The sequence below is a fragment of the Cebidichthys violaceus genome, unplaced genomic scaffold, assembly GCF_023349555.1.
Source record: "Cebidichthys violaceus isolate CVI_PGR_0920_01 unplaced genomic scaffold, fCebVio1.0.p SCAF_31, whole genome shotgun sequence".
NCBI lineage: Eukaryota > Metazoa > Chordata > Actinopteri > Perciformes > Stichaeidae > Cebidichthys > Cebidichthys violaceus.
The window spans coordinates 2,260,765-2,287,524 of NW_027176495.1; the positions used below are offsets into that span (position 1 = coordinate 2,260,765).

At 42.8% G+C, this 26,760-nt stretch overlaps 1 protein-coding gene across 1 annotated transcript; it reads left to right on the forward strand.

Moving 5' to 3' along the window:
* Positions 1-1,315: 1,315 nt before the first annotated feature.
* LOC137882386 (potassium channel subfamily K member 2-like) lies at positions 1,316-26,367 on the forward strand. Its single transcript, XM_068724670.1, has 7 exons — positions 1,316-1,859; positions 3,470-3,783; positions 8,965-9,082; positions 14,691-14,851; positions 17,897-18,092; positions 19,211-19,353; positions 22,674-26,367. Coding segments are annotated over exons 1-7 (1,290 nt in total). The 5' UTR covers positions 1,316-1,858; the 3' UTR covers positions 23,031-26,367.
* Positions 26,368-26,760: the final 393 nt, after the last annotated feature.

Sequence of the window (26,760 nt, forward strand, 5' to 3'; positions counted from 1 at the left end):
GCATGTTAGTGCAAATTGGATTCTTCTGATTCAAAGTCATTTGAAGAAGGAGAGAGGAAGAGATGGACAGAAAAGGAAAAGAGTAAAAGGAAATAGGAAAGGACAAAGTAGAAAACAATTATAGCTCATTTATGCTGGACCATGCGGATTCTTGAAATCTGGACACAATCCATTGAAAGCCTTTTAAGAAGTGTAGCACAGGCGTGTGTGGAATTGTTTTATGGATGTATTACTGTCATACTGCAGACTACGATGTATGACTTCTTTCTTTTGCAGAAGAGGCATTCTTTCCTCAGCAGACTGCAGCTACCGAAGACTGAAATGTCAGCAAAAGTGGGGATTATGGGTTGTTCTCACCATTACCTCTCATTGTGCACTTACAGTAAAGATTGTTTTTATTGCTTCATTGACACATCTTTCAGTGTGTGTGTGTGTGTGTGTGTGTGTGTGTGTGTGTGTGTGTGTGTGTGTGTATGTGTGTGTCAAAGCACCAAACAGCACAGCTGTGCAAGTCTCTCAATACAATTAGCAGCAGGAGCTTATGTAAATCAATAGTGTGGACACATCTGCGCACACACACACACACACACACACACACACACACACACACACACACACACACACACACCCTTTCTTTTAAACACACACACACCTTCACAAGGACAAGAAAAGGGCGGAACCTCATCTGATAATCAAATTACTGAAACCTCCTGTCAGCCCTGGTTTTGTAAATGAATGTATTGTTGACAACTGCATGCCATGATGAATAATAACTTACATCAGGGACATAAACCGTATAGACTTCTTCACTAATTCAGATGACACTGACTTCATGTGCAAGCTGCAGTCTGCCTATCACTGATAGGCTGCTGCCTGGATGTGAACAGTTTAAATGACAAAACCAGAGAAAGCTCTCTCTCCTCTCTGAAACAGGATGAACATCCCCACAGGAAACAAGGTTGTTTGTATCCTCCAGACTAAAATCAGGGTTCTGTTGAGTCAAATCGATGACATTCAAATGTATTGTTAGCGTAATGAAAGAAGAGAACATTCTCTCTTCTTAGCAGCATCTGCCAGCGTGCTCTTGAGCCAGGCATCAGGGGACATTGGCCAATTTACTGACACAATAACAAGGTTTTGAAGAATGAACGGAACATCTTGAGTTGCTACCTTTTTACAAACATGCAGTAGAGTCGTGGTGTCCCACGTGTGACGATCGCTGATAGGACGTTAAAACTATTTAAAATCTGTAACCCTCCACGGCTGCTCAGAGGGGCAGGCGGCTCCTTGGATGATGCTGGACAGAACAGGAGTTGTCCTTCATAATGCATAACCACGCTGTAGCTACAGATGCGAGACATGCTCCTGCTCCTGCTTTGCTCAATCTCAACTGCGAGATGTTGTTCGGCCCTTGTTGAGTGACATGCTGCAGCCTCTGAAGAGCTCCTCTCTCTGCTTCCACTCCGTCCAGTGCAGCGCAGCGCATCCAGCGTGTCACGCTGGTGAACGCCTCCTCGAACCAGTACGACCCAGAAGCTCCGCGTCCTCCGCAGCGCAGCGATGTCTCCAAAACACACGCACGGATTTCATGGAGGCGATTCGTTCCCCTAGTTTCTTTTACGCTCCGTCCTAGCGCTTCTTCTGGTGGGAACGCGGTGTCCTGCGTGTGTTTTCTGCGGAGATTGTAAAGTGGATGGAAGAGCAGCTCGCAGAAGAAGCCATGTGGAGAGCGGCCACATCCCTCGGTGGGAGCACCGGAGGCGAACAGCGACAATAACAGGACACCGTCGTTTGCGCTTTCGTGGAGAAAAAAGCAGATCCGTCGATGAGGAAACAAAGAGAGACGAGATGGTAGAGAAGTAAGTGTTCCAGATTACTAACGTTCTACAGCGAGCGAGAGTGAGATAAAGGCTACAAGGAGCATTCATGTTGTTGTGTGAATTGTTTAATTGTGAGTTTCTAGTGTTGCTAAATAATTTGTTTCTGCCTCACATCACCATTTATATTTGATCTTATCTCTTTATCATACTTTAACTCTATCTTTTGCCATAAATGTACATTATTGTGGCATGTGCAAAATGCAATATGTAAAACAAATATAGCAAAAAGGGAAACCGATCTTAATGTATGAGTTTATGTTACATGGGTTCAGCTTAGTTTAGTGAATGATCCTCTCCATAAGTTGTTTACTGTGGAACACTGGCTAATAGGACCTCATGGGCTGGTTATGTAATTGCATCTACTTCAGCAAGCTGTTGGGGGAAACGGGATTGTGACAAAGAGTGTTTAATTTTTAATGAGCTTCCATTCAGTCGTTGTATTCATTTTTATTGCGGGACCCAAAAGCAAGGAAAACACATCATGTTCCTTCCTGTAGGGAGACATGTGTGTGTGTGTGTGTGTGTGTGTGTGTGTGTGTGTGTGTGTGTGTGTGTGTGCGTGTGCGTGTGCGTGTGTGTGTGTGTGTGTGTAACCTGCTCCACTGTCGCAAGCTTGCGCGTCCTCTTACAAGTTGTGCTTATCGATCACAGATAGTTATCTGTATCACACTGAATGTACAAACATACTCAATTATTAAGAAGCCTTAACGAGTTGAATCCAGGATTCCCCTCATTGGATCTGGCTCAGAACAGAAGGCTAAGATATGAAAATTCATGCATTCAAGTGCAGATATCATTGTAAATGTTGCTGCTGGAGAACTACAAGTGGTACGCAGAACGTGCACTGAATGAAAAGTGATCCTCTTGCTGCAGCTCAGTTCTTCTACCTGGAAAGCTTCTAGACTGGTGGAAATGATAACGGTCACTAAAAAAATGATATTTTACCTGCGTTGGATCAGTCCTGGAACACTTTGTATGAGTTTAATATCCATGACTTGTTGACAGCAGTGAATGTATTGTAATAACCATCGATGACAGAGTTTTTTTCTCCAGAGTTTTATTGCCTCGTAATGTGTTCGCTTTGATTGTTCAGAGCTGGAGCAATAAGCGGATTAGTCAGATGACTGGAAGCTTATTTAAATAACAACAATGTTGACAATCAATTTAGTGTTTCAGACCTTTTTAAGCCGGAATGTCAAAGTGTATCTGGTTCCAGCTTCTTCGCTGCTTTCTCTTCGGTTAGACAACGTGACATATTTCAACGCTTCACCTTGAGCTCTGGACGTTTCTATGGTTATTTTTCACACTTTGTCGATTTCACATTTTAATCCGGCAAATCTTTCATCGATTAATAGAGAAACTAACCACTAACAATAATATAGGATGACAACTATTGGTTGTAGCGGTCACACACTGACATCGTATGAACCAGACGTTCTTTATGTCTTTATCTCACAGACGGTATGTAGATAGATGGATAGAAATAAAAGCAGAGTGATGGGACAAATTAGACGAGGACGAGTATGTCCAAGGGGAGACTCTTGTAATGGAAAGAAATTGATCCACATTCATCACTTCCATCCTCGCAGTGGCCGCACCTGACCTTCTTGACCCGAAGTCTGCCGCCCACAACTCCAAACCTCGCCTGTCATTCTCCGTCAACCCAGTGGTGCTGAACACTCCAGAGGACGAGTGTGACACCCGGACTATGGTCATGAGGTGGAAAACTGTGTCAGCCATCTTCTTCCTGGTGGTGCTTTACCTCATCATCGGGGCGACGGTATTCAAAGCGCTGGAGCAGCCTCACGAGAGCTCCCAGAAGCTGGCAATCCTAACACAGAAACTGGAATTCTTGGCCAACCACAGCTGCGTGAACTCCTCTGAGCTGGAGGATTTGGTGAAGGTAGGTGGAAGCATCAACATCTATTATTATGTAAAATCTCTTCTCTTCTGCAGGACCTGGTGATGACCGACAACATCTACTAAAAGGAGCCTCATATGTTGGGTTATTACTGGTATTTGGCAGCTTTATGTTGTTTGTTTGAAGATTGTGGAACTGGAGAAATGGTTTTGAGTAAAAGCTGCCGGAGCTTTCGCCCGAGGATGTTTAAGAGAGGAGCGGACTCTTTGAACACGATGTCACTGTTGATGTAACTGTTCAGTAAGACCGTGATCCTCTCCTAAGCGGTGCACGTGTTTAGTATGTTCCACCGCCGTGATGATGAAGGTCCCCTAACCTTAAGAACGACGAAGACGTTTTTCTTTCTGCCTTTAATCTCCTGAGGCAACAAACCTACTTGGTAGGAAAAGATCATGTTTGGCTTCAAATAAACCGTTTCTGGCAGAAAGCCCTTTAGCCTGACTGCTTCTGTGTGCTAACCTTAAGTAGCTTTAATTTTAAGCCAAACTGTGAAGCTTCCCTAAACTTCACGTGTTGTGTTTGTGCCTGAACCTTCACCATAGCGTTATCTATGGTTATTCTAAAGCTCAGATACAAACAATGTATTTTAGAGATTAATTAGGGGGATTAGTTTATTCCAAAGTTTGACTGTCTATACTTACATTTCCCTCCACCAATTTTAAAAAGTACTGAAGTGCACTATATGGGATATTAAAGGAAACTGTCAAAGGAATCCTGTAGTTTCTTAAAGCGGTGCTTTAACGCAGGCCTTACTGCAGCCAAACTGTGAACGCTGTAGCTGTACTAGAAGATGAATACGTGTCGGATTGGACTCAATACAGACAAACAATATTAAAGGATCTGGTTCAAGATCTGGTTTTCTGCTATTACCACCCTGTATGTCACATAATTACAGAAGATATCTGACTCATTAACCAGAAAGTGTTTTAATAATTGTCCCTTTATCTCTTCTTCTGCTCCCACATTCATTTACGGGTAAATCAACAGCTCTGATGTCAGAATCCAAATCTCTTTTCTTACAACTTGCTCATCGTATGAACATATGAACTGTCACAGTGTCTCACGTAGAGAGAGTGCTGTCTCCTGTTGTTCTAAGAAGGAGAGAAAGATCTCTAAAATACTTTCACAATAATGAGAAAACCTTCAGTTTAAGACTACATTTAGTTATTGTTTGAATGTGAGCAGTTGAATAAACCCATGAAATGAACAGAATGAGCACTGAAAACATTTCCCTTCAGGACTCAATGCACACCATGATGATGTTGCTGTTAACACTGGATGGGATTTTAATTAATAAGCGAGTCTGTTTGTGGGATTTTGCCAACTCAAACCACAGTAAAGCCTCTTTAATCACATTGATGTTCAAGGTGTTCTCATGGCAGAGCTGTGTAGCTGCTGATGTGGAGAAGGAGAGACTCTGACTGTAACACTGAATGACATATGCTTTCTGCTGATTTCCAGGTATAGATACTGTGTGAGTGTGGGTTTTTTTGAGAGCAGGACAAATGCAGTTCATGGATATTCACCGTTATCCGGAAAACAGTGTGTTATCTCTGAATTATTTATCACTATATCCATCTTCTGGGTTCACTTTAAACCGCTTTCAGCGGTTGTTGTCCACCGAGTTGTTCAGTGTCATTATTAGTGGAGGTTCTATTCAAACTGACTAGAGCTGACAGGATGTATTATTGAATGATGACGACCACCTACTTGTATGTAATTTACACTGTTTTTGATTAAGAAGAGCTGGTGGCAGATGGCGTTAATTCTACTTTATTAATATTCAGAGATGAAGATGATGATGATGCTTTCTGTCCTGAGATTATCATCTATCTGTTTAACTGTTGTACTGATCTTATGTTAGCTTAAACACACGTACAGCGATGCACAAAGGTGAAGTAGACAGTATTAATGCTCCTCATCGTTCTACTCATCTTGTGTTGTTTCCTTCCTTTAGTTGGCCTTATAGTCACAGTGATCGCTGCTTGTTGTTTGGCTGCTGATCGTTTAGGTTGGAGGCAGTAGAAGTAATGAAGATGCATGAAAAGTCAAAGATAAGACGGAACAAGTGTGGACCATGACAACAAGACAACAGACGAGCAATTCAGCAAATCAACAGCTTCACAGTTTGAGACCAATGCAAGTGATCCCAAGAACAAATGACTTCGAATGGACCTCAGAAACAAACGACAAAATGAACTGAATCAATTATTGGACGCATTTACTATCACTTTAATATGTTCCTAATGCCATAAGGCTAATGATTTTACACTGTTACCACAGTACAACAGCAGTCTCTCTACCTTTGTACCGTCCGGCTAAACAGATGAGCCCATCAGACAGCTCCCTAATGAGTTCAGCAGCCTTGCAAACAACTCTCTCTTTTGATTATTCATTGATAAAAGCAGGTGTCCCCCACTCATTCTTACTGAATTATGTACACACACACACACACACACACACACACACACACACCTTTGTAGGCTCCCACTGATCAAAAGCCAGTCAGAAGAGGATTGAGGAGCGATGTGCTCTCAGAGGGACTAATTAAAAAAGTGAGCGATGTCAAAAAGCTCAGACGATTCAATCTCTCCTGGCTGTTTGCCTCAGCCGGGAGACGGCCGGTGTGGCGTCACGTTATCCCGTCTTATCGTTCCCCGTGGCCGCTGTTGGTTTGCCAAGACAGTGAATTAATGCGGCGGCGTTGGCTGGGAAACAAAGGGGCTGACTGAGCCAAGCCATCCGATTGTTTGATTTGTTAAATTGTGTTTTTAGAAGCACGGCGGACGTATGGGACTGTATCTTCAAACCATCTCTTTGAAATGATATAGAGATACAAGAGGAGCAAACACTGAACTGGTGATGAACTCACCTTTACACACTATGCTGTTTGTTCTGTCTGAGAATAGATTTGTGAATGCATGAGTTGATTACAATTTGCCTTTTTTTATTCTGCGTAGATGTTTTTTCTCAACAGTTAGTCGCTGCTAACATAAGTTAATACTACATAAGTGCGATTAAAAAGAAGCATCCATTGTTTAGTTTTTAGTTTTTTGAGTTTGGTTTGGGTTTTAGTTACAGGCGCCTATTGCTTGATACAGTTGAACCGACTCCTGATTTTGACTTTGTTTTTCCATTAAAGATATAAGATAAAAGTATTTTTGGATTTTTTTCCATCCCTAAAAGAGATTATATTGATATTTCTAAGCACCATAAACAACATGTGCTTTCATGTATATTGTATTGCTGTGGAGAGTATTTCAAAAACTCTACATGCAAACCTATCGTCAAACAAGAATGTTGATGTTAGCAAACCTGCAACACATCTGACAACATCAGTGCTTGGCGTGGTCGAGGGTGGAGGAAGATGGTGGTCTCAGTAAATACGAAGAGGAAGGAGAGCTTCAGATCTGTGCTTGGATTACTTTTCACCTCGCCATTGATAAGAATCACACAATATTTCCTGCATTGGCAGAAAGTAAGGTTCAAAATCATCCAATATGAATTTGCTCTTTTGTAATTTGAGTGGAGCAGCCCTTTAACCCTTTACGTGGTGTTGGTCAGCTGCAGCCTGTAACACGTGTGACATGCTGGCTCTTGTGTCGTCACATCAGTGCTCGTTGTTCCCTCACTTTCTATCCATTATTCATTCATTTCAGCGCTCTGCCTTTACTGCCTCATCACAGTCAGCGGTCGAAGGTTAATGAAAGCGCTCTCACTTTCACTGAGGAAGATGAATCGCAACACCCTGACATTGCAGTGACCCTAAACTGTGTGTGTGTGTGTGTGTGTGTGTGTGTGGTGTGTGCAGAAACAGCTGACTGTGCTGCTTCAGTAGGACGGTGGGCAGTGTTATATGCTGCACATGATTATTGTAGCATTACCGCTCTGTTCCTGAAGGTTTATTGACGTTGAATACAAATAACGGAGATCATCAAAAAGAGCGACTCCCCCCTAGTACAAGTCCTACATTCATTAAGGTGGCCTTGTGCCACACAGGAATTATTAAATCAGATTTATCGCCCTCGATTGGCAACAATCCCACATATACACAGTGGAGTTAAAGCTTCGGTCCATAAAGTATCCTTCTGTGATTTATTATCAGCGGCTCTGTGTTTGCTATTCCCACAAGATCTCAACGCTTTTCTCTTACTTCTGCCTTAGTAATTATTCTATATCTTCAGAAGCCACTTATACACATAGTGTCTTACTGCAGTGAACTGATGTTATTTTAAGAAGCCGTACGCCCTGTAGTAGCTGTTATTCCTTCCATTCTAGCGCAGTAGATCTGCAGTTTAGAACAGTAATGGGCTTCAGTCTTACTCCAAACTCTGGCTGAAGTTTGGAACAATTGCTCCTTGAGTTCAGGTCACTGCAGATAGACCTGTGGTGTAGATGCACATCAGTCAGTGTGTGGCTCTGCGGTTCACTGCTCCTCTGTTTGTGTGGTGGTGGGTGTGAATAGTTGTGCGGTGACTGGTGGCTGCTCCCGTCTCGTCTCCTGTCATGCAAGAACAGCCGTGAGAAAACGGACTTACAGTCAGCTGGGATTCGTGTCGCACCAGAGCTCTCCCACCTGCACACAGTCGACCAATCACCTGGGCGGGATTAACAGCCGTAACACTGACCCAGCTGGTGTCACATCACAGCCTCAGTCACGGGGATAATCAAACTCAAAATATATATATATATGTATATATGCACAGTGTATGACTTATGATATGTAATTATACACGGGCTAAAATTAGGGTCTAGATTTTGAGCTTGTAAAATAAAATTCAGCAATGAATGTATAGTTAAGGGATTTTAGAGGATGAAAAAACGATTAATATGTAGTAATTGTAATTGTAGAAATATTTTGAGAATGTGTAAATCATGTGTTAGTAAATTATTACTAAATATTCTTTTATCAACAACAACAGCTTATTGTAGCTGTGACTGTGACTTCAGTGAAGAGAGCAGCTGTTTAACATGTCCGCCTGCGTTTATGAAGGTGACAGAAGCCTCTTATCGTTTCTCTCGTCTCTTAATTGCCTTCTGGTTTGATGTTTGAGGCACGCCGCTCATCTTCTTCTGTTCCTCAGTTCACCTCGTTCCACACTCCCTCTGGGAGACTCCGTGTTGTGTGCTAACTTTTTCTTTTTCTTTTTCTTTCCACTCCAGCAAGTGGTCTCAGCAGTCCGAGCAGGCGTGAACCCTTCAGGGAAAGCATCCAATCAGACGAGCCTCTGGGACATCAGCTCCTCCTTTTTCTTTGCCGGGACTGTTATCACCACTATCGGTAAGAGACACAACGCAGTCCTCCTTATTTTCTCTTTGTAGAAACCTCCGACAATGCTTCACTCTACTCGCATGCAATGCTTTGAAAATACTAAACAGATGTACAAATATTTACTTTTCTATATGCGGAATCGTTCTTGGCTCCATAAGCGCCGTCTATTTATCACGAAGCTGTCAGAGGCACGGTGCAATTTTGATGTTCATTTTAGCGTGAAATTGCACTAAAATTACACTTTCTGACACCAAATCTGCCTCAGCTGCTTTTTGTAGATTCTGCTTTATTCCTTTCAGTCTACTAGTCACCAAAATTGCAAAACAGATTGACCACACCGACATGCACCCGAAGTGAACTCAAAAAACTGAGCTCTGTGCATCAGCATCAAAGCAAACATGCAAAACAACACAATGTGATCTGACCAATAGTGTACATGTTGTGTCTTCTTATTGACAGAGTAATAAACCATCTACCTTAACGGCACATAACGTGGTCAATATGGCACCGAGAGGTCGTGGTCATCCTGATGTTCTTCTATGAGTTCACTTCGCTCTGGTGAACCCCTACCCTGAAAGCTCAAACTGACCAGGGTTCAACCGACCCAGAAGAACATAGCAGATGAAAGACACTGCTGAATGGGGCTTAGACGGGCGGTTTAATTATTTCTTAGTTTGAACGCTTGGCGAGGCTCTTGCCAGCCTTAGACCATACGAGTTGTGTGACCCGTGTCTACGTTTGAGGTCTTCTCAATGAATCATTTTGGGATGTTCTGCCAAGGTCAGTTCTGCCTTTTTTAGTTCACAACAAGTGAAGTCTACAAATGGAGGCCGTATCGACACAACACATCAGAGGGAGTATGTGTCGGTTTGTGATAGCAGGGATAACTGAACAGGAAGAGGAGCCTAAAGAGTTCAAAGTGATCTGACAGAAGAATACGCTGCCTGTGGTCATGTGCTTATTTACAAAGACTACAAATATACTAACTATTTAATCTGAGAGATGTCAACTGTATCACTGTATCACAGCCTGCAACACTTTCTCTGTCACCTCCAGCTGCAAAGAGCGAACGAATCAGTTAAGCAAAACAGACACACACACACTCACACACACACACACACACACACACACACACACACACACACACACACACACAGCTAGTCTCCTGGTTCCTCTAAGAGGACCCAGACAGATCAGTGCACTGTAGGCTGTTTGGCTCCATGTCACTTCTCCAGCTTCCTGTCAGAGCTCATTCTCTAATACCTAATGCCTTCAGTTTGAATAAATAGATTTTGCTTGTTTTTCAGATTACATAATGGCTTAATGTGTAGACACTGTGCAATCCAGATGCATATTTTGGCATGGAATTGTACACGGCAGCCCCTTTTCTACATTTTGCTCGACAAAGTTGCAAAATTGTATTGGCCACAGCAACAGACACACACACACACACACACACACACACACACACTAGTCTTATCCAGCTTGTTCAAGCAGACCTCAGCATAGAAGCGTGTCTGTTCCACCAGCTTTATGTCACTTCTCCAGGATCTGGTGGAAGCTCACTCCTCACTCAAATTACTTTTCAAACGTAACAATAACTTTCTGCCCTCTGCTTGTAGAGTATGTGTGCTTTAGCATCACATCAAAGGTAACGGTGTGAAGAGTGAGCGCAGCACTGTGGGTTCCCCTTCGCTCACCTTAGACCGAACATGTTGACTTTGTAGTTTTTCACTCCGGTGCTGCAGCGACTTCATCGAGCTTGCTCTTTGTGACGTTTGACTTGAAGATGTAGTGGTGTTCTCTCATGAAAGGAGGCACGGTAGTTTGACTGCTAAAGCAGGGAAAAAGGATTACTCAGTTTATTTTTGAGGGCATAGATTTGTTTGCTTTTTAAAAACTCAAATATGTAGAAAAGCTCGCGGTCAGGTGAAGGTACTTGGCAGAGTGCTTTAGTTTACAAAGCTTTGATTTTGTTGCAGAAGCCTCCCTCCCCGATGGTGTTTTGCATGCATCACCTTTGGTGTGCGGTGGTGTAAACAGCACATAATTGCTGTGCTGTCTGGTGGCAATCATCATCATTTTGCCTGATTGGTACAAAATGTGGCTGCTGCTGCACAGAGAAGCTATTCCTAAAGCCACTGTGTAATGCCTTTGTGAGTGATCAGCCTTTGATGTTATACCACACACACACACACACACACACACACACACACACACACACACACACACACTTATTTCATCTATGCACCTTAAACAGTAATATTTCAAATTAAACAGATGTATATGATGGTGCTGGCGGTGTTCATCTTGGGCATCATGGTGAGTTGGAGCAGGAGAAGCTGAGCCAGGGCTGCAGTGGAGCAGGAGGACTGACCGCTGAGGTGGTGATGACTGGATGGATTGCAGGTGTGCAGGTTGATTGACAGCAGGAGTGTAACGAGAGGCAGACAAACACACTCAGATGAAGAGAGAGAGAGAGAGAGAAAGAGAGAGAGAGAGAGAGAGAGAGAGAGAGAGAGAGAGAGAGAGAGAGAAAGAGAGAGAGAGAGAATAGAACCAAGAAACACAAGGGAGGAGAGAGCGGCACACACCAGAGAGTAGCAACATTAATAAAGAATAAACATAAAACATAAAACATGCCAGGGTTTTTGTACTAACTGTTTCTCTTGTTTCTGTTCTTTGGCTCTGAGTTATGCTCTGCTTCATGCTCTTAGATGCTTGTTTAAAGGAAATGTACTTATGACTTCTGGTGACTAGTAGTTCTCTTGATTACCAATGTTGATGCACTTATTGTAAGTCGCTTTGGATAAAAGCGTCTGCTAAATGACTGTAATGTAATGTTCAACATAAACACATAAATAAATAGTCATTACATTGGGAGCAGTTTTAATAGCTTTTTTGTTTTATTTTTTGCCAAAGTTATTAGTAATATTTAGCTCCATTTCTTTTTTAAAGACATAAAAAAGTAGGTTTCACTTTACATTGATGAATGTAAAACTCATGGACCACACAAGCATATATCTACATATATATCTATATATAGATATATATATATATATATATATATATATATATCTACATATATATATATATATGTAGATATATATATATATAGTCCAGAAGCCTTACAGACTACATGATGTCTATCTGAGCAGAATCTTTTAGAAAGAGAGAGTGGTGTCATCTCATAGCTGGTGAATGACAGCTCCTTGTGTCGTTGTGATTGGTTAAAGGCTGTGTGATGATGAGGAGGAGGAGGAAGAGGTAGGGAGAAATCAGGCAACCCCTGTCTGATCCCCAGTTTAATATCAAATCCTGGACTTGTGCCAGGTTTACTTTAATAGAGCTATTGCTATTGGAATACCAAGTTCAAATTGCTTTGCTAAAATAATGCTGTTTCTAGTGAATTGAAAATAAATCGTTCAACTGCGTCAAAAGCTTTGAATGAATCCAAAAAGAGGATCATTGCGTAGCTCTGAGTAATCTAGAATATGTTGTGTCAGTGAAAGGTTATTAGATATGTTTCTATTCCTCATGAATCCAGATTGTGGTTCGTCAGATAGGATCCTAAACTCAGTTCAGCCGTTTGCCGGAAGCAGCTGCAGATACCTAATAATTATTTAGCTTAAAGGAAACCAACTATCAATAAGCAGTACTTCCTTTTGACTTCTTATTTGTTCTGAAATGTGAAATGTGAGTGTAGTTATAGTGATAACAATGAGACAGTGTTTCACTTTTAATACCAACTAGAACCCTTCACAGGGTTTCAATGTCTCAATGAAGTGATCCACAAAAGCAGCGCTGTGTGTTTGTCAGAAGCTAATGAAGTCAGTCAGTAAAATGTTCTCTCCCACCATCACTTCATGAAGTCAGTAAGCTCTCATTGCACTGGCTCCTGAAGGAGGCCGAGCGTGACACGCTGCTGCATGTGATCGTTACATAACCGAGTCATAGTGTCACGAAGGCAGTGATCTAGGGCCCATAATGACAAACAGGTTGGTCCATTTCCAGCCTTTAGCTCATTATAAAGTGGAAATCTTAAGTTTAATGAATTATTCATGCAGGCAGTGTTGAAGTCAAGTGTGAAATTAATTAAACGACTTATTGGTATTTAATTAAACAGTCAGAATTAGACAGACATTACTTCTGGGCTCGACAGCCAAACACAGATCCTGGGCTCGTCCGGGATTTGAACCCTGGACCTCTTTCACCCATAGTGAGAATCATCCCCCTCTAGACCACAAACCACATGGTGGGTGTTCTGCTAAGAAGCAACATTTTTGCCAAAACGTTAAAACACTGGCACGGGCACGACAATGGCTGAATCGTGAGGCAAGCACCCTAAAGGAAAGGAGCCATTCAAACAGCATTACACAGCGTAGTTTCTCTAAAAGCCATCATTGTTTTATTCTAGTGCTTGACACTGAAGTCTTTGAGCTTGCAGAGCATAACTAACACTTCACCTCATTCCAATACAAGGTGAGGATAAGTCTGCCGCTGTGTCTGGGACACCCAGAGGCTCTAAAGACTAACAGGGCATCCTGTCTCCCACTGAACTAATCATGAAATTGGTGAGACTTGATTGACAATTGTTCTCTCACATTCAGCATCGCCCCACTCCTCCATAAGAGTAGCAAGTCATTAGAGGGTGCCCTGCAGCTCGTATCCTGAGACAGATGACTGTATTAATTAAGGAAAAGTGGACGTAGTTCATTATGCAGAACCATTATGAAACTTCAAAGAATGAAACTTGTCACATGGTTGGACGTGTGAGGTCAGCGTAGAATAAGGCACAGGGCTGAAAGGCTGTCGTTTCCTAAAATATCAACTTCTCAAAGTGCCGTCTGCTTTTCTAGCTGCACATGCTGATGAGTGTGGAGAGAAGATGAGAGGCAGTGAAGCAGGGATGGACTCACATTAGTGTGTGTGTGTGTGTGTGTGTGTGTGTGTGTGTGTGTGTGTGTGTGTGTGTGTGTGTGTGTGTACATACGAGGGCCTGCGTACAGCGTACTGTTTCTCTTTATTTTTACTGTTCATTTCTTTTTCGTCAGCCTTGCTCGAGGACTGAGCTTGTGAATTATGAATTATGAACGTGAGTCAGTTCCATCTCTTGCTACCAACATGTCTCAGAGCTGTTGTGCTGCATCGGTCTGCAGTGATGCTACAGCGCAGCCGGGCTTCCTGTCCAGACAGTTCAGTTTAAACTCATGCTTCTTCTTCTGACCGTTTTGATGAAATATTATGTACACTTATAAAGATACAGAATATGCAACAAATGTAAAATATCACATCACTCCCATGAAGAGAATGTGTGTCTTCTAAGCAGAGAGGTGCAATGAAATAAAACACACAGAACATGTTTTCTATAGAACAGTGTGTAAATTCCACATTAAAATGTATTTACTTCCATGTAATAGTATCAACACTTAACAATTAGAAAATATGACACCCTCAGAAGTGTCATACAAACATATGACAGGAATATACAACGTCCTGTTCAAAGGGCACCGACACACATTACCTTGTTAGAGCTCGTTTAAGGTGACGTTTTGAATGAAAAGCTGCCTGATGAGCTCATGAACTTCCTGTCTCTCTCTACCTTCCTCTCTGTCAGGATTTGGGAACATCTCTCCTCACACAGAAGGCGGGAGGATCTTCTGTATAATCTACGCCCTGCTTGGGATTCCCCTCTTCGGATTCCTGCTGGCTGGTGTCGGGGACCAGCTGGGGACCATTTTTGGCAAGGGCATCGCCAAAGTAGAGAAGATGATCGTGGTGAGCTCCTCGCCTTCGTCTCTGAATCACGTGCGCTCTGTCTGTTTACACGTCCTGAGTGAGCCGACAACGTTTGACGACTTAATTATCAAAGCTCTAAAATGATATTGCCTGAGCAGTTCCTATAGAGAGAGAGGTGCAATGTCTAAGTGTTAAAGGTGCAACATCAACACTACGGCCGAAGGCTCACAGTCAGCAGCGCAGCGTTACATTGTTTCCCCCTCAGACACCAGCAGTCAGTGCTCAACACTGTGGACAAAGTGAATGCAGTTTTTTGGGTTGCCATGTCAACAGACTTTCTTTGAATCCAGTATGAAATGCAGGCAGTTTGTTTCAGTGCTGAAAACCCAGAGCGGTGAATATGTTAGAGCAATGTTTCAACAGTTTCTATCTTATTTCTTGCTCACGGCAGAATAATGGAAAACAGATCGACCGCTTTTTAAATAACGACGGTCGGTTTATTTAGTTATTTATTGATTCTGTCCATATTCAAGCACACAGCGCATGCATGCGCGCGAGAACGCTGGTAGCAGTTCTGCCAGCAGTTAGACCGCACCATTAGTCAAGTGTGACGCAGAGGGAGTAATGGACTCTGCTGGACTGTCTGGCTGATGGCCGGTCGTTAAGTTTCTCCTGGAAAACTGAGCCGTTTATTTTACCTGTTCATAGTCAAAACGCAAATATCTGTCCTTTATTTTGTACTTGTTCCTGTACCAGAAGCACATGTTCCTTTTATGAACTACATCCTTTAACTCGAGGACGAAACGATCACTGGAAATATAATAATAGTCTTACTGATGAATGTAAAACAACGTGGTTCACTAAAGTAAAGGAGACAAAGAAAAATACTTTAACTGCAACTATAGAAACACGTATCATTTAAAATTGAATTATTCAACCAGTTGCAGGCGTTAGATAAGATGAAATATAAGATCCCAAGTTCAATGAAGGAAAACGTGTGTTCTTGTCAAAAGGTATATTAATGCACAGCGTTACAATGTGCAGTTAGAGGGTTTCCTCCTCAGAGAGGAAATATACCAGACGTGCTGTTTGATGAGGAAAGACGCCTGCAGTCACACATCTTTTTCTTTACATGGGTGTGAAGAGTTAATTGGGAGGTGAGTAGCTGTTAATGTCGATGCACCCGCTCACCCGTATGCGGTATGTTGACTGGGGAGTCATAGCAACCGGCTAATAGCATTACCTAATGGGACGGTGGACCCGGAGAGTGAAGCTCTTTTTCCGAAGTGGACCCTCTGTGATTTGAAACGGTTCAGGCTGCCAGCGGGGGTCCTTGTCGTCTCAATCAGCCGTCTGTACGTCCCTGATGACGGAGTCCTCAGTCCATGCTGTCATCAGATCCGGGATCGAGAGACTGATGTTCAGCCAACAAAGCCACTTGTGTTACATTGTGGAATGTACGGTGGTTTGGGACAGAATTGTAATAAAGTGAACAAGTCACTAACTTTTGTTGCTGTGAGCTGATATTGTTCTGCAGGTATTTTAGGTACTTTATCGGTGATCGTTTCACTGATCAGTATCAACATTGTGTGACATGCCAGATATGGTAATTAATAGTGCTTCCTAATTATGTTGATAAATACCTGGGTGGCATATTTTGTTGCGGTTCTAGTTATTACATAAACATAATTAGGAAACAGTGTTATGCAAAGAGCCATCTGGGCAGGAGAAGATGGAGAATAGAGTGAAAGAACAGAGAATCCCTGAACCACTTTCACAGGATGTTCTTTAGTGCAGTCGTACACATATTCATGGAGGCAGGGCGGGAACACTAGCACTGCTGTGACGAAAGCTGGATCAGATGCTAATTATTGTCCACTAAAGCAATCTCTTATTTCCCTTTTTTTTTTTGTATAAAAGCACAAAGCAAGCGTTTTTTTTCCAGACACCAGATACTTGACAGCAGCAGGTTGATTGTGACTATTGATTCATCGCTGCTTCTGCGTCGAGCGCCCTGAGGGAGAAGAGAACAGGTTGGGAATAGAGAGACTGAGAGCAGCTCCTGCAGTAAAGATGCTGGCTGAGAAATCTCCTCAGCTTCACAAACCAGATGAACTACTTGTGTTTACAAAAGGTCTTTATGTGTTCATCTTTGTGGTCCTTGTCCCTCGATGTTATTTATATTTCTGTGTGAGTACAATGAGAGAGAGATGGCAAAACAAATGGAGTCACATTCCTTGTATCTGCACACATACGTGACCAATAAAGGTGATTCTTACGAATACTTTGTCTTCAGCTAATTTGCTCCTGTACGGCTCACTGTAGGTCTCTTCAAGCTGTAGACCACTGTACTGTGCTGTGCTTTGAGCAGCGAGGACATTAGACATCGCAGACTGAGCAATCTGAGGTCTGCCTGCTCTCCATGCCTCCCCTCAGAGGCACTGTGCTCTGGGCTTACATAACTGCAAGGGAAAAGGGCACGGTGCACCGGGAACCAGCTGAAAGCAGTCACCTCCGGTGAGAAAGGAAGCGGAGACAACAGCAGCGTGCCGAGTAGAACCTCATGTTCTAACTGATGCAAGAGAGGGGCTGTTGAATTGAAGTTCTGGTAGCGATAGCACAGGCTGTAACTGCAACGAATCCACTACAGTAGCTGCTACTATGACGGCGTGTGAAATATTTGATGAGAGCTATCAATATTACAGCACATGTGAGGCATGTCAAGTCAACTGTCACCTCTCCGCAACTCGGGTGGGCGTTCCATCTGACAGCGTAAAGCTATGTCGCATGAGCTTGGCAGACGTTCAAGATGTTAGAAAACAGCGAACGTGTCCCAGAGAAGGAGGTCGAAGGAAGTTACTCATCACAGCGTGAAGTGAGCGAAAACAGTAAAAGCAAAAGCCTGTGGGATCTCAGGGAGTGGGACATGGGCCGCATGTCTTCTACATGTACACTAAAACTATAACAAGCACCATGAATTACACCGCATGGACAGACAACCATCAACCTGCACTATTCAGGCCATGTCTCTGTATGTGGAAATCATCCATTCTCTGTATCAACCAATCTTTTATCTCTTACCAGAAGTGGAAAGTCAGCCAGACAAAGATCCGCGTCATCTCCACGCTGATCTTCATCCTGTTCGGCTGCCTCATCTTCGTGGCTCTGCCCGTCGTCATCTTCAAGCACATAGAGGGCTGGAGCACGCTGGAGTCCATCTACTTTGTCGTCATCACCCTCACCACCATCGGCTTTGGGGACTTCGTAGCTGGTGAAAAAGGTGGATTTTCTTTTGGACTTATAGGCTGTTATAGGTTGAGGATCAATGCATTTCTAGACACGTGTTCTGTGACACTTCTTTTAATGCACCTAAATCCCGGCAACATGTTTAGTTCTCCCATCTGTTGACCCAGAAATGTATCAACCTAACCTCTCATAATAGTGCTTTAAATCAACACGTTACAACAACATTAATAATAATGATCTTAGGCAAATAACACTTGAATGAATACTATAAATTATTCGTTTTTTATCAGAGCCATCCCGTGCCAGAAAACTGAAACATGTCACCCAGGTGCCGAACAGTTTAAACAGTAGTTTGTCAGGTGGTGTATGTTTCATTTGACCGGCTTGACAAACAAAAGGGCCGGGATGGGAAAGCTCCAAAACAATTAGCTGCTCGATTAAACTCCCCTGAGCGGCCCTAATGACTATAGAGCAGACTACTGTGGCTACTGGAGTTGGCACAGGTGGAGTAAAGTAAGCCTGTGAGGGAAACAGGTGGTGTAACGGCTGGTTATCATGTTTACAGCTGATATAACAAGCATCCAGCAGGACCTCGAGTGTCATGTTACAAATATATGTATTACTACTGTACCACTGTATTTGTAACATGTATTTATCTACAGTATTCACAGAAGTTTATATTGTTAGATCAACGTTAAGATTTTACTGTTTTGTTCAATGTTACTCAATGAAGAATATCTATTAAACATTATTAGAGCACTAAGATCACACAAATGGATTTATTGGAAAAAGATAACTTTACTTAATTTATGCCATTTTATTCTTACTCATTAGTCTCAGTCTCCTCCCTCTTTATATTCTACATGTTCTCATGTAATGGTGCTACTCAGGGTTGAGTCAAAGCCCAGGAGCAATTAAAGGCAACACTACAGCAGAGGAGCATGGCTGCTCTCCAACCAAGGCTCAGTGAATGACCCGAGGGTGAAAGTTAAAGACTCATTTCACTCTCCTGACTGCATCAGGCCTGCTTACACTTCAGCCACATCTGCTGGTTCTTCTGTTCTCACTGAATGATTCGTTTCAGTACCGCATGTAACCAAGCGTTGTGTAACAGACTTGTATAACCCACTTGTTGTGTCTTTGGTTCTGCAGGTGGGTCAGAGAATCCAGAGTTTCTGAACTACTACAAGCCTGTGGTTCTGTTTTGGATCCTGGTGGGCCTGGCGTACTTTGCCGCTGTGCTCAGTATGATCGGAGACTGGTTCCGGGTCATCTCCAAGAAAACGAAAGAGGAGGTGTGTGCCGATGTGCTGAGAGTGATGTAACACCAGAGGGGATGCAAGTGGGAGATCTCTGCTGTGAAGGAGGGAACGTTGAATTTCACTTCAGAGGGTCGTGGTAGACGAGGGTTGTCTGCTACATTTCTGTAATTACTCAAGATCCAGCTGTCCTGATAAACTATTTGTTTTCCCAAAGACCAAAAATATTTTAGTCCAAAATCACCGTTTCAACCGACCTGACAAGAGTCGTGCTTCTTTTGGATGTTTGCAGTTGGCACTGCCCCAACTGCAAACATTGAAAAGATTTTTGTGACGCTCAAATGTTAAGGAATGAAATCAATATGAAGCAAGAAATTAAATCAACAAAATCTATTGAAACATGCTGGATTTATTTGATGTACCACTGGGGAAATAATTTTAATAACCCCGTACAACTTTAAGGAACATCCTCCAAGTTAGTACAGTAAAAACTAAAACAAGAAATGGATGTGTTGAAACCAGACGCTGGCCCTTTACAAGATACAGGGACAGGATTAAGAATGGTGGTAACGCAGGAACCTCTTCACTTGATATTTGTCTTCAGTAGTGCAAAGTCATGAACACCTTTAAATGTGTGTCTTTGCAGTGCAGTAGCGTGGCATCCTTTGTTTGTTTCGTTTAGATGGAGTTCGTTAAGATATATTGAGATATGTCTTCTTCAGGCATTGCTTATTGTTGTTGATTGACCTGTTGATTGTTAAACGTCGTGAATGTTCAGAGGCATGGAGCACACTGCTGCGTCTGTACCGGTGGTGATGCGGTCCATGTCTCACCTGGCTGCTTGTTGGCGCGTTGACTTTAAATGTAACCAGGTGGAGCCCACCAGAGACTCTCTGCTTAAACTTAACGAGCTCAAAACTACCTTTGGACACAGAACTTTCCCAAAGCTTGACAAATCTGGTTTCAGCAGCACGCCTCATCTGGGGTCCCCTGGGGTCCCCACCGCCCAGATGTGCCCATATTCAAATGATCAGGAGGAGGACTGGCATGTTTCTGATTTCTGTTAATGCAGCCTAATACCCCAAAGCCTTTTACAGTTCACATTTCCACCCTGGCTGCCTCCTGTGGACAAAATGCCTTCTCGTTGGATTCAATATTTGGTGCGTTTCCAGCGGCTGCTGTTGAGTAATAAGAGACCTTGCTGTTCTGGCAGGTTCATTATTCACATGTAAAAAGGATGGAGAGAAGCACACATCCATGCACCAACGCAGCCTCCTGCATAAACCAGCCACATGCACCTCTTATTTCTTTATCCTACACAACATAAGAAAACTGGGGCTGTATGGCCGTCTGCAGTGGGAGTCCTGGCACGAGCTTAATGAGGAGTTCGGCTGCGGAGGCTGTGAACTCTTCATGAGAGAGAAGGTTCTGGTGGTGGGGGGAAGGGGATGGGGGAGGGGGGAGGGGAGGGGGAGGGGGAGGGGGTGAGAACAATCGGGCAGAGAAAGCGAGAAGGAAAGGAAAGGAAAGCACGTACTTGACTGTGTGTGCGTGTGTGTGTGTGTGTGTGCGCGTGTGTGTGTGCCTAATATGCGCACACACACACACACACACACACACACACAGACTCATCCCATATGTTTGAACTGAAGCGCTCACAAGTCTCTTTAAACAAGAACACCTCAGAGCCTCATGGGTAATTAAACAGCCTGGAAAAAGAGGCTTAATGCATTATGAAAGTGAGATCAATGATGTGCTCGCTGTTCCTCTCCATAAACAAACACAATGTGCCAACCAGGTACAGAACCCGGTCTCCAGAAACCCGGTCCACTAGGTCACACACTATGGAGATGTAGTTTCTCCTGCCGGAGGCGCCTGCAGTCAGTTTGAGAATATTCCATCTGTGAGGAGATGGGTGAGTGAGGAGCCAACATGTCTGCACCTAAAAACACAGATATGAGCGTGGAATCAATCTGTTCATCCAACGCTCTGCAAGAAAGTGAATGAGCATATTTACCAAAATGTCTATTACTATTATTCTATTATTATTCTATATGACACAAATAGACAAGTGGCTTTTGTGCATGATGGGTCATTAATGAACCATTTAAAAAGGCACAAACAGACAGAGAATTCTAGCATTGCTGTCACATTTCATAAGAATCCAATGACACACATGTTTCTTAATGGTTAACAATCTAAAAAAATATATATTTTATATATTTTAATTGTATATTTTATTACAGACAGACAGACAGATAGATGGATATCTTTATTAGTCATAGTCACATAACGTGCACAACCCTCATGGGTTTATGAGACACCAGCATACAGCTGCAGTGGACACACATTTCATTAAGTTTCATTCAGCTACAAAATCACAGGTCGCTTCAGCGCTCCATCGTAAACAGAACATGCTGCCTTCTCTGCTGCTTCCTTTCCTGAAGCACAACTCAAATCTTTCACATTCATCCAGCCAAAAGAAGTCAACATCAATGGAATTCATTCTACTCAAGAATGCATCCCTTATGTCCTCGTAGAGAGACGGTGAAACAGAAAGTGCAGCTCATCCTGGACTTAGACCTGCCGGTCTCTGGGGCTAATGGTTCATGTTCCTGAGCGTAACTGTGCACATGATGGGGATCTTTGTCTTTTGTTTAAGTTATGCTTCACATAAAGTTCTGCACTACAGTTATTCTTTATGAGACAATAAGTTCAGAACCTTTGTTTACACCATGTATGATCAATGCATGCTCTGGCTTTTCTAAATCCATTTTTGCACGTCCCCAAGACACCCTGCAGTGTCATGGTGGTTTACAAGTGAAGAACACACTTCATACACACAGCTGTTCAGACGTAGCTGCTCGGGGTCGTTTTATGAACATTTAAGAATAGCTTTAATAACAGACTTCTACCACTGTGGAGGAATAATGCCTCCGTCAACACAATACTGAACCAACCCACACAACACTTCCAACAGCCTCGGCGACGTCAACACTTCATTTGAAATATCATCAATTCCAGGAGCTTTTTTCAGTTTGCATTCATCTCTTCAGAAACATATTACGATCATTTATATCAGCTTTAATTTCAGGTTCCATCACCTCTTTTAAACTTACAGTACAACCCCAAAGACAGAGCTACGTTCTCCATTTGTACCTCCACGGGTATTTCTCTAATAATCCCTCATAATCATTCCTTGACAATCTACTTGCACTAACTCCCACCAGTATGTTTCTTTAGCATGCCTGCTAAAAGTACAGCATGTATGGATGTTATAGTAGATATTACAGAATAGAGAGCGACAGGTTGCGCTTGATCACCTGCAGACATTAATATTCGGTCTCTCTCTGCAGGTCGGGGAGTTTCGAGCTCACGCAGCAGAGTGGACAGCAAACGTGTCGGCAGAATTCAAAGAGACCCGACGGCGACTCAGCGTTGACATCTATGACAAGTTCCAACGCGCCGCATCCATCAAGCGCAAGCTGTCATCCGAGCTGGGTATCAACACGTCCCTCAACCAGGAATTGACCCCCGGCAAGAGGGCGCTGTCCACCAGCCTGTGTGAGGACAGAGAGGCCTACCCCAACTTGACTCTCTCCCTCAGTCCGATCACGGGGGGCCTGGCCAGGAATGGCAGCCTCTACCTGAACGGCCTCAGCCCAGACTACGCCGATCGGCGGGAGATCGCCATCATCGAAAATTTCAAATGAGGAGCGGCATCGCATTGGGATTCAGGGAACCGAGTGAAATACATCCGGTAGTGGACAGAGCTTTAAAACTCATACACACTTCTGTGCTTATTGGTTGGGCATCTGTGATAAGGTACCATTGGGCATTCATTAGGTGGATTGTTCTCCAATCATTGATTGAAAACCTCGAGAGTGACTGTGGCTGCGTACTTTAATAAGCGTGATTAAAACTCAGACAAAATCTAAGGATGCGCTCGCTCACGATGGGGGAGGACTTCCTTCCTTCCAATGCGTTTGTGCCAACGTGATCGACAGCTGTGAAAGTGATTGAGCCAAATCAGAAGCATGCTCGAAACTGGAACAAACGATTGTATCAGAGGCATGAATTAAAGAAAGACTTATCTCATCAGCGGGAAGGAAATGAAAGCCCACATTGAGGTAGCCACGCATCGGACATCTCCTTCAAATACCCACAACAAGTCTGTAAACACACACACATCAATACATCCATCAAACTTAGAAAGCAATAGATGTATCCGTGCTCATCTCCTGGTGAATTAACCTGGTATCTGCATCAGATAAAGAGGATCGATGTGGCTAAAAACACTCCAGACCAACAAAGAACACTTCTTCTTCTTCTTCTTCTTCTTCTTCTTCTTCTTCTTCTTCTTCTTCTTCTTCTTCTTCTTCTTCTTCTTCTTCTTCTTCTTCTTCTTCTTCTTCTTCTTCTTCTTGACGAAGCAGCAGGCCTGTGCTAACAGAAAGGAATGTGGCTTTTTATTTTGAGTTTACACTTCTTCCAGTATGAATTCATATGCCTTGCATTGGCCTCAGTCTGCCACAGAGACGAATGTTGACTTTTGTGTTCCTCCATGACTGACGTTCAGCTCTTCACCCTAAGGAATAACCCACTTGTGCCTTTCTGAAAACCACACTAAACATGTGAAGATGATGATGATGATGACGACGCGTGAAGACCTGAGCTATGCGCTGTCTGTCCACTCATGCGAGTTAAATATGAGCACAGTTGTAATAAAGGCAGTATGAGGAAGAGGCTGATCAATGGAGAGGGCATGAGCATTTTCATTTATCTCTTTTTAAGAGGATTCTTCAGTATGCATGGATAAACTGTTTCTTAATAACTGGGACATTGCCACGTTTGTCTGCCATTGTGATTTTAGCCATTTCCTACCGGTCCGAATGTGCTGAGAGAGTTACGTTAACCACGCAGTGCCGGGCTCACGGACCAGACTTCTGTCTCCCTCGTACCAAAGTAAGACCCGGTTTCTCTCACAGAAGAATCAGGTCTTCGGTGTGATCAAAGCTTCAGAAGTGCTTTCTGTTATTTCTAGAAATTAAACCGTCTGTTTGTTTGTTTTTCATGAAATTGAAAAATGACGCTTGATGCGTCGACACTGTATTTCTTTTTTCCAATTGGAAATAAGTTCCGGCATGTATGACACCGTAGCACTGAAAGCTGTGGCTGTGAAGCTTACTGCATCCTTACCTTACTACTGCATCCTTACCTTACTGCCTTTTATGTTGCAGCTCCCAACACTACCTACAAAGTTCAGGAATATCTCTTTAGCTGATTATGACGAGATCCATTATCCTTTATACCTCTAAATGATCACAGCATCATACGGTATAGGAGTTGCATCGCAGAGAAATAGAAGCATTGGTTTAAATAAATGCCTCTCTTTTGCTTGATTTGGTGTTGATTATGAAAATGGTAGGAATGTCATAGCACTGTTAATATCTCACTTTGATTCTGGAATCAGAATACACATCTTTGTTCATGTTTTTAAGAGGCCCCTCCAGGTGTTTCATGGTGTTATTCAGCAGGATATGCTGTAATATGCTCAATACATTTCATAGTGCTATTTACAGTCTGTAGCATTATCATATACTTACAGTACAGTGTGCGTACCGACAGGATGACAGCCATACAGACTGTCTGTGATGTATGGGTTATCGTGGGACATTAGCATGTTTTCTGTTGGAGGAACCAGCTGCACCAGCTCTTTGATTAGGAGGAGATTCATACGTCACTAGATTAACAGGCTACTCAAAACAGACTCAAGATTGGTACTAGAGGTTTACACCCACGTACTAGTTAACTGACAACACTTACATTAGCTGGCTAACAAATAAGTAAATCAAATAATCAACACATCTGACCCGAAACTTGAACTCACGATACACAAATGATTCGACATAACTCAAGTGTGGAACTAGCTGGCAGTTATGGAGGCTCCATCCACACGTGTTCAAGCATTTCTAAATGATGTATCTTACGTTCTTGTGTTTCTGAAAAGCAATCAACAGCATACATAATAGACACTGTATGTTGACCTGCAATACACTGTTAGGAGGACTGCCGGTACGGTAAAGCTGCGTTTCCCGGGGGAAAGCGGTCCAAACCTTGGTGCAGCTGCTCACAGCGAAGCCCCCAGAAGTCGTCCTGTTGCTTTTTCCACCAGACGGCCGCGTGATTGACAGCAGCTGAGAGGCGAGATGTCAGTGCTGAGAAAGTCAAGGAGTGTTGTCGATGGAGCATTATGTAATATGTCAGGCCATGCTATAGGCCACGTGTGAGGAAGACCCGCGCATGATTGTGTTTACAGTAAGTGTGTGTGTGCATGAATGAACGTGTGAATGTGCGTGTGCAGTGGAACTCGACAAAACTAATTTCTTTTCCACCCACAGTATTTTCACAGGGCATCCTCTTCTTCTCCCACAGAGACAGTTTTTAATTAAGCCCGTGGCTGCATCCATATCCATCAGCTCAAGCATGTTGAATGTAACTATTCATTCATGTCGGCAGAGATGAGCCTCATTATGAATGCAAACACATTCATGAACGTCGTGATTTATGGACGCAAAGGAGTTCAATTAGCTCAGTGGGCTTTTTGAAGCCACTGGCCCTCGTTTTAAAAACAACATGATGCCATAAAAATGTGATTATGTACCAATCATAGTCATTATCATAACGAAGATGTTTATCATAAAAAACTAATTTGGTTTTCTTTGGTCTGACAAATCTCATTAAATGAACCGTTTAAAGGCAAACAAAGTTCACTGTTCACTGTTTACTGTAATGTTTGAATTCCCAACAAACCCATCTGTAAAAATGTGCTGATAAACATGTGAGGGGGCATGAACACACATGCATATTTCATACAAATCAACATGATTTCAACAAGTGTTGCATGCCACTTTAAATATTACTTCTAGTGTTTATAGATCAGATGTTTCTATGATTGCAGGCTTTGCTTTTGAGAGCAGTATGGTGACCGTTTGTTTCCGGTACGTTGATACGTTGATATGTTATATGTCTCCTCACATCATGACTAACTTTTCAGAAGGTTTAGAATAAAATATTTTATATGCAAAAACACCCAAAGTCGCTGTTTTCTTTCTGCTCTTGAACACGATTGGCATCAATTTATATCTTTTGCTGTCAATACTTTCTTATTTCTCCAGCGAGTCTGAGTCACTCAACTAGAGCCCACTGGTTCCTATAAATGCTTCACCATATATATAAGTATAAGTATAAGTATAAGGAATAGCCCCAAACAGCTGGTCACTGTAGTGTTTAGCAAATGTTACTAAACCGGTCGTCAATAGTGTTTTGATTTGTTGGGGACTAACGTCAGCTGTGGATTAATACATGTGTGGTGCTCTTGAGTATTTAACAGTATATAACAGTATAAAAACAATAGTTTAGGTCCAAGGCACAGCCTTACAT

Bases quoted from the DNA above. Each gene is read 5' to 3' on its own strand.
- LOC137882386 (XM_068724670.1), top strand. The intron at 3,784-8,964 runs GTAGGTGGAAGC...TTTCCACTCCAG, and splicing joins AGCTGGAGGATTTGGTGAAG to CAAGTGGTCTCAGCAGTCCG. The intron at 14,852-17,896 runs GTGAGCTCCTCG...ATCTCTTACCAG, and splicing joins AAGTAGAGAAGATGATCGTG to AAGTGGAAAGTCAGCCAGAC.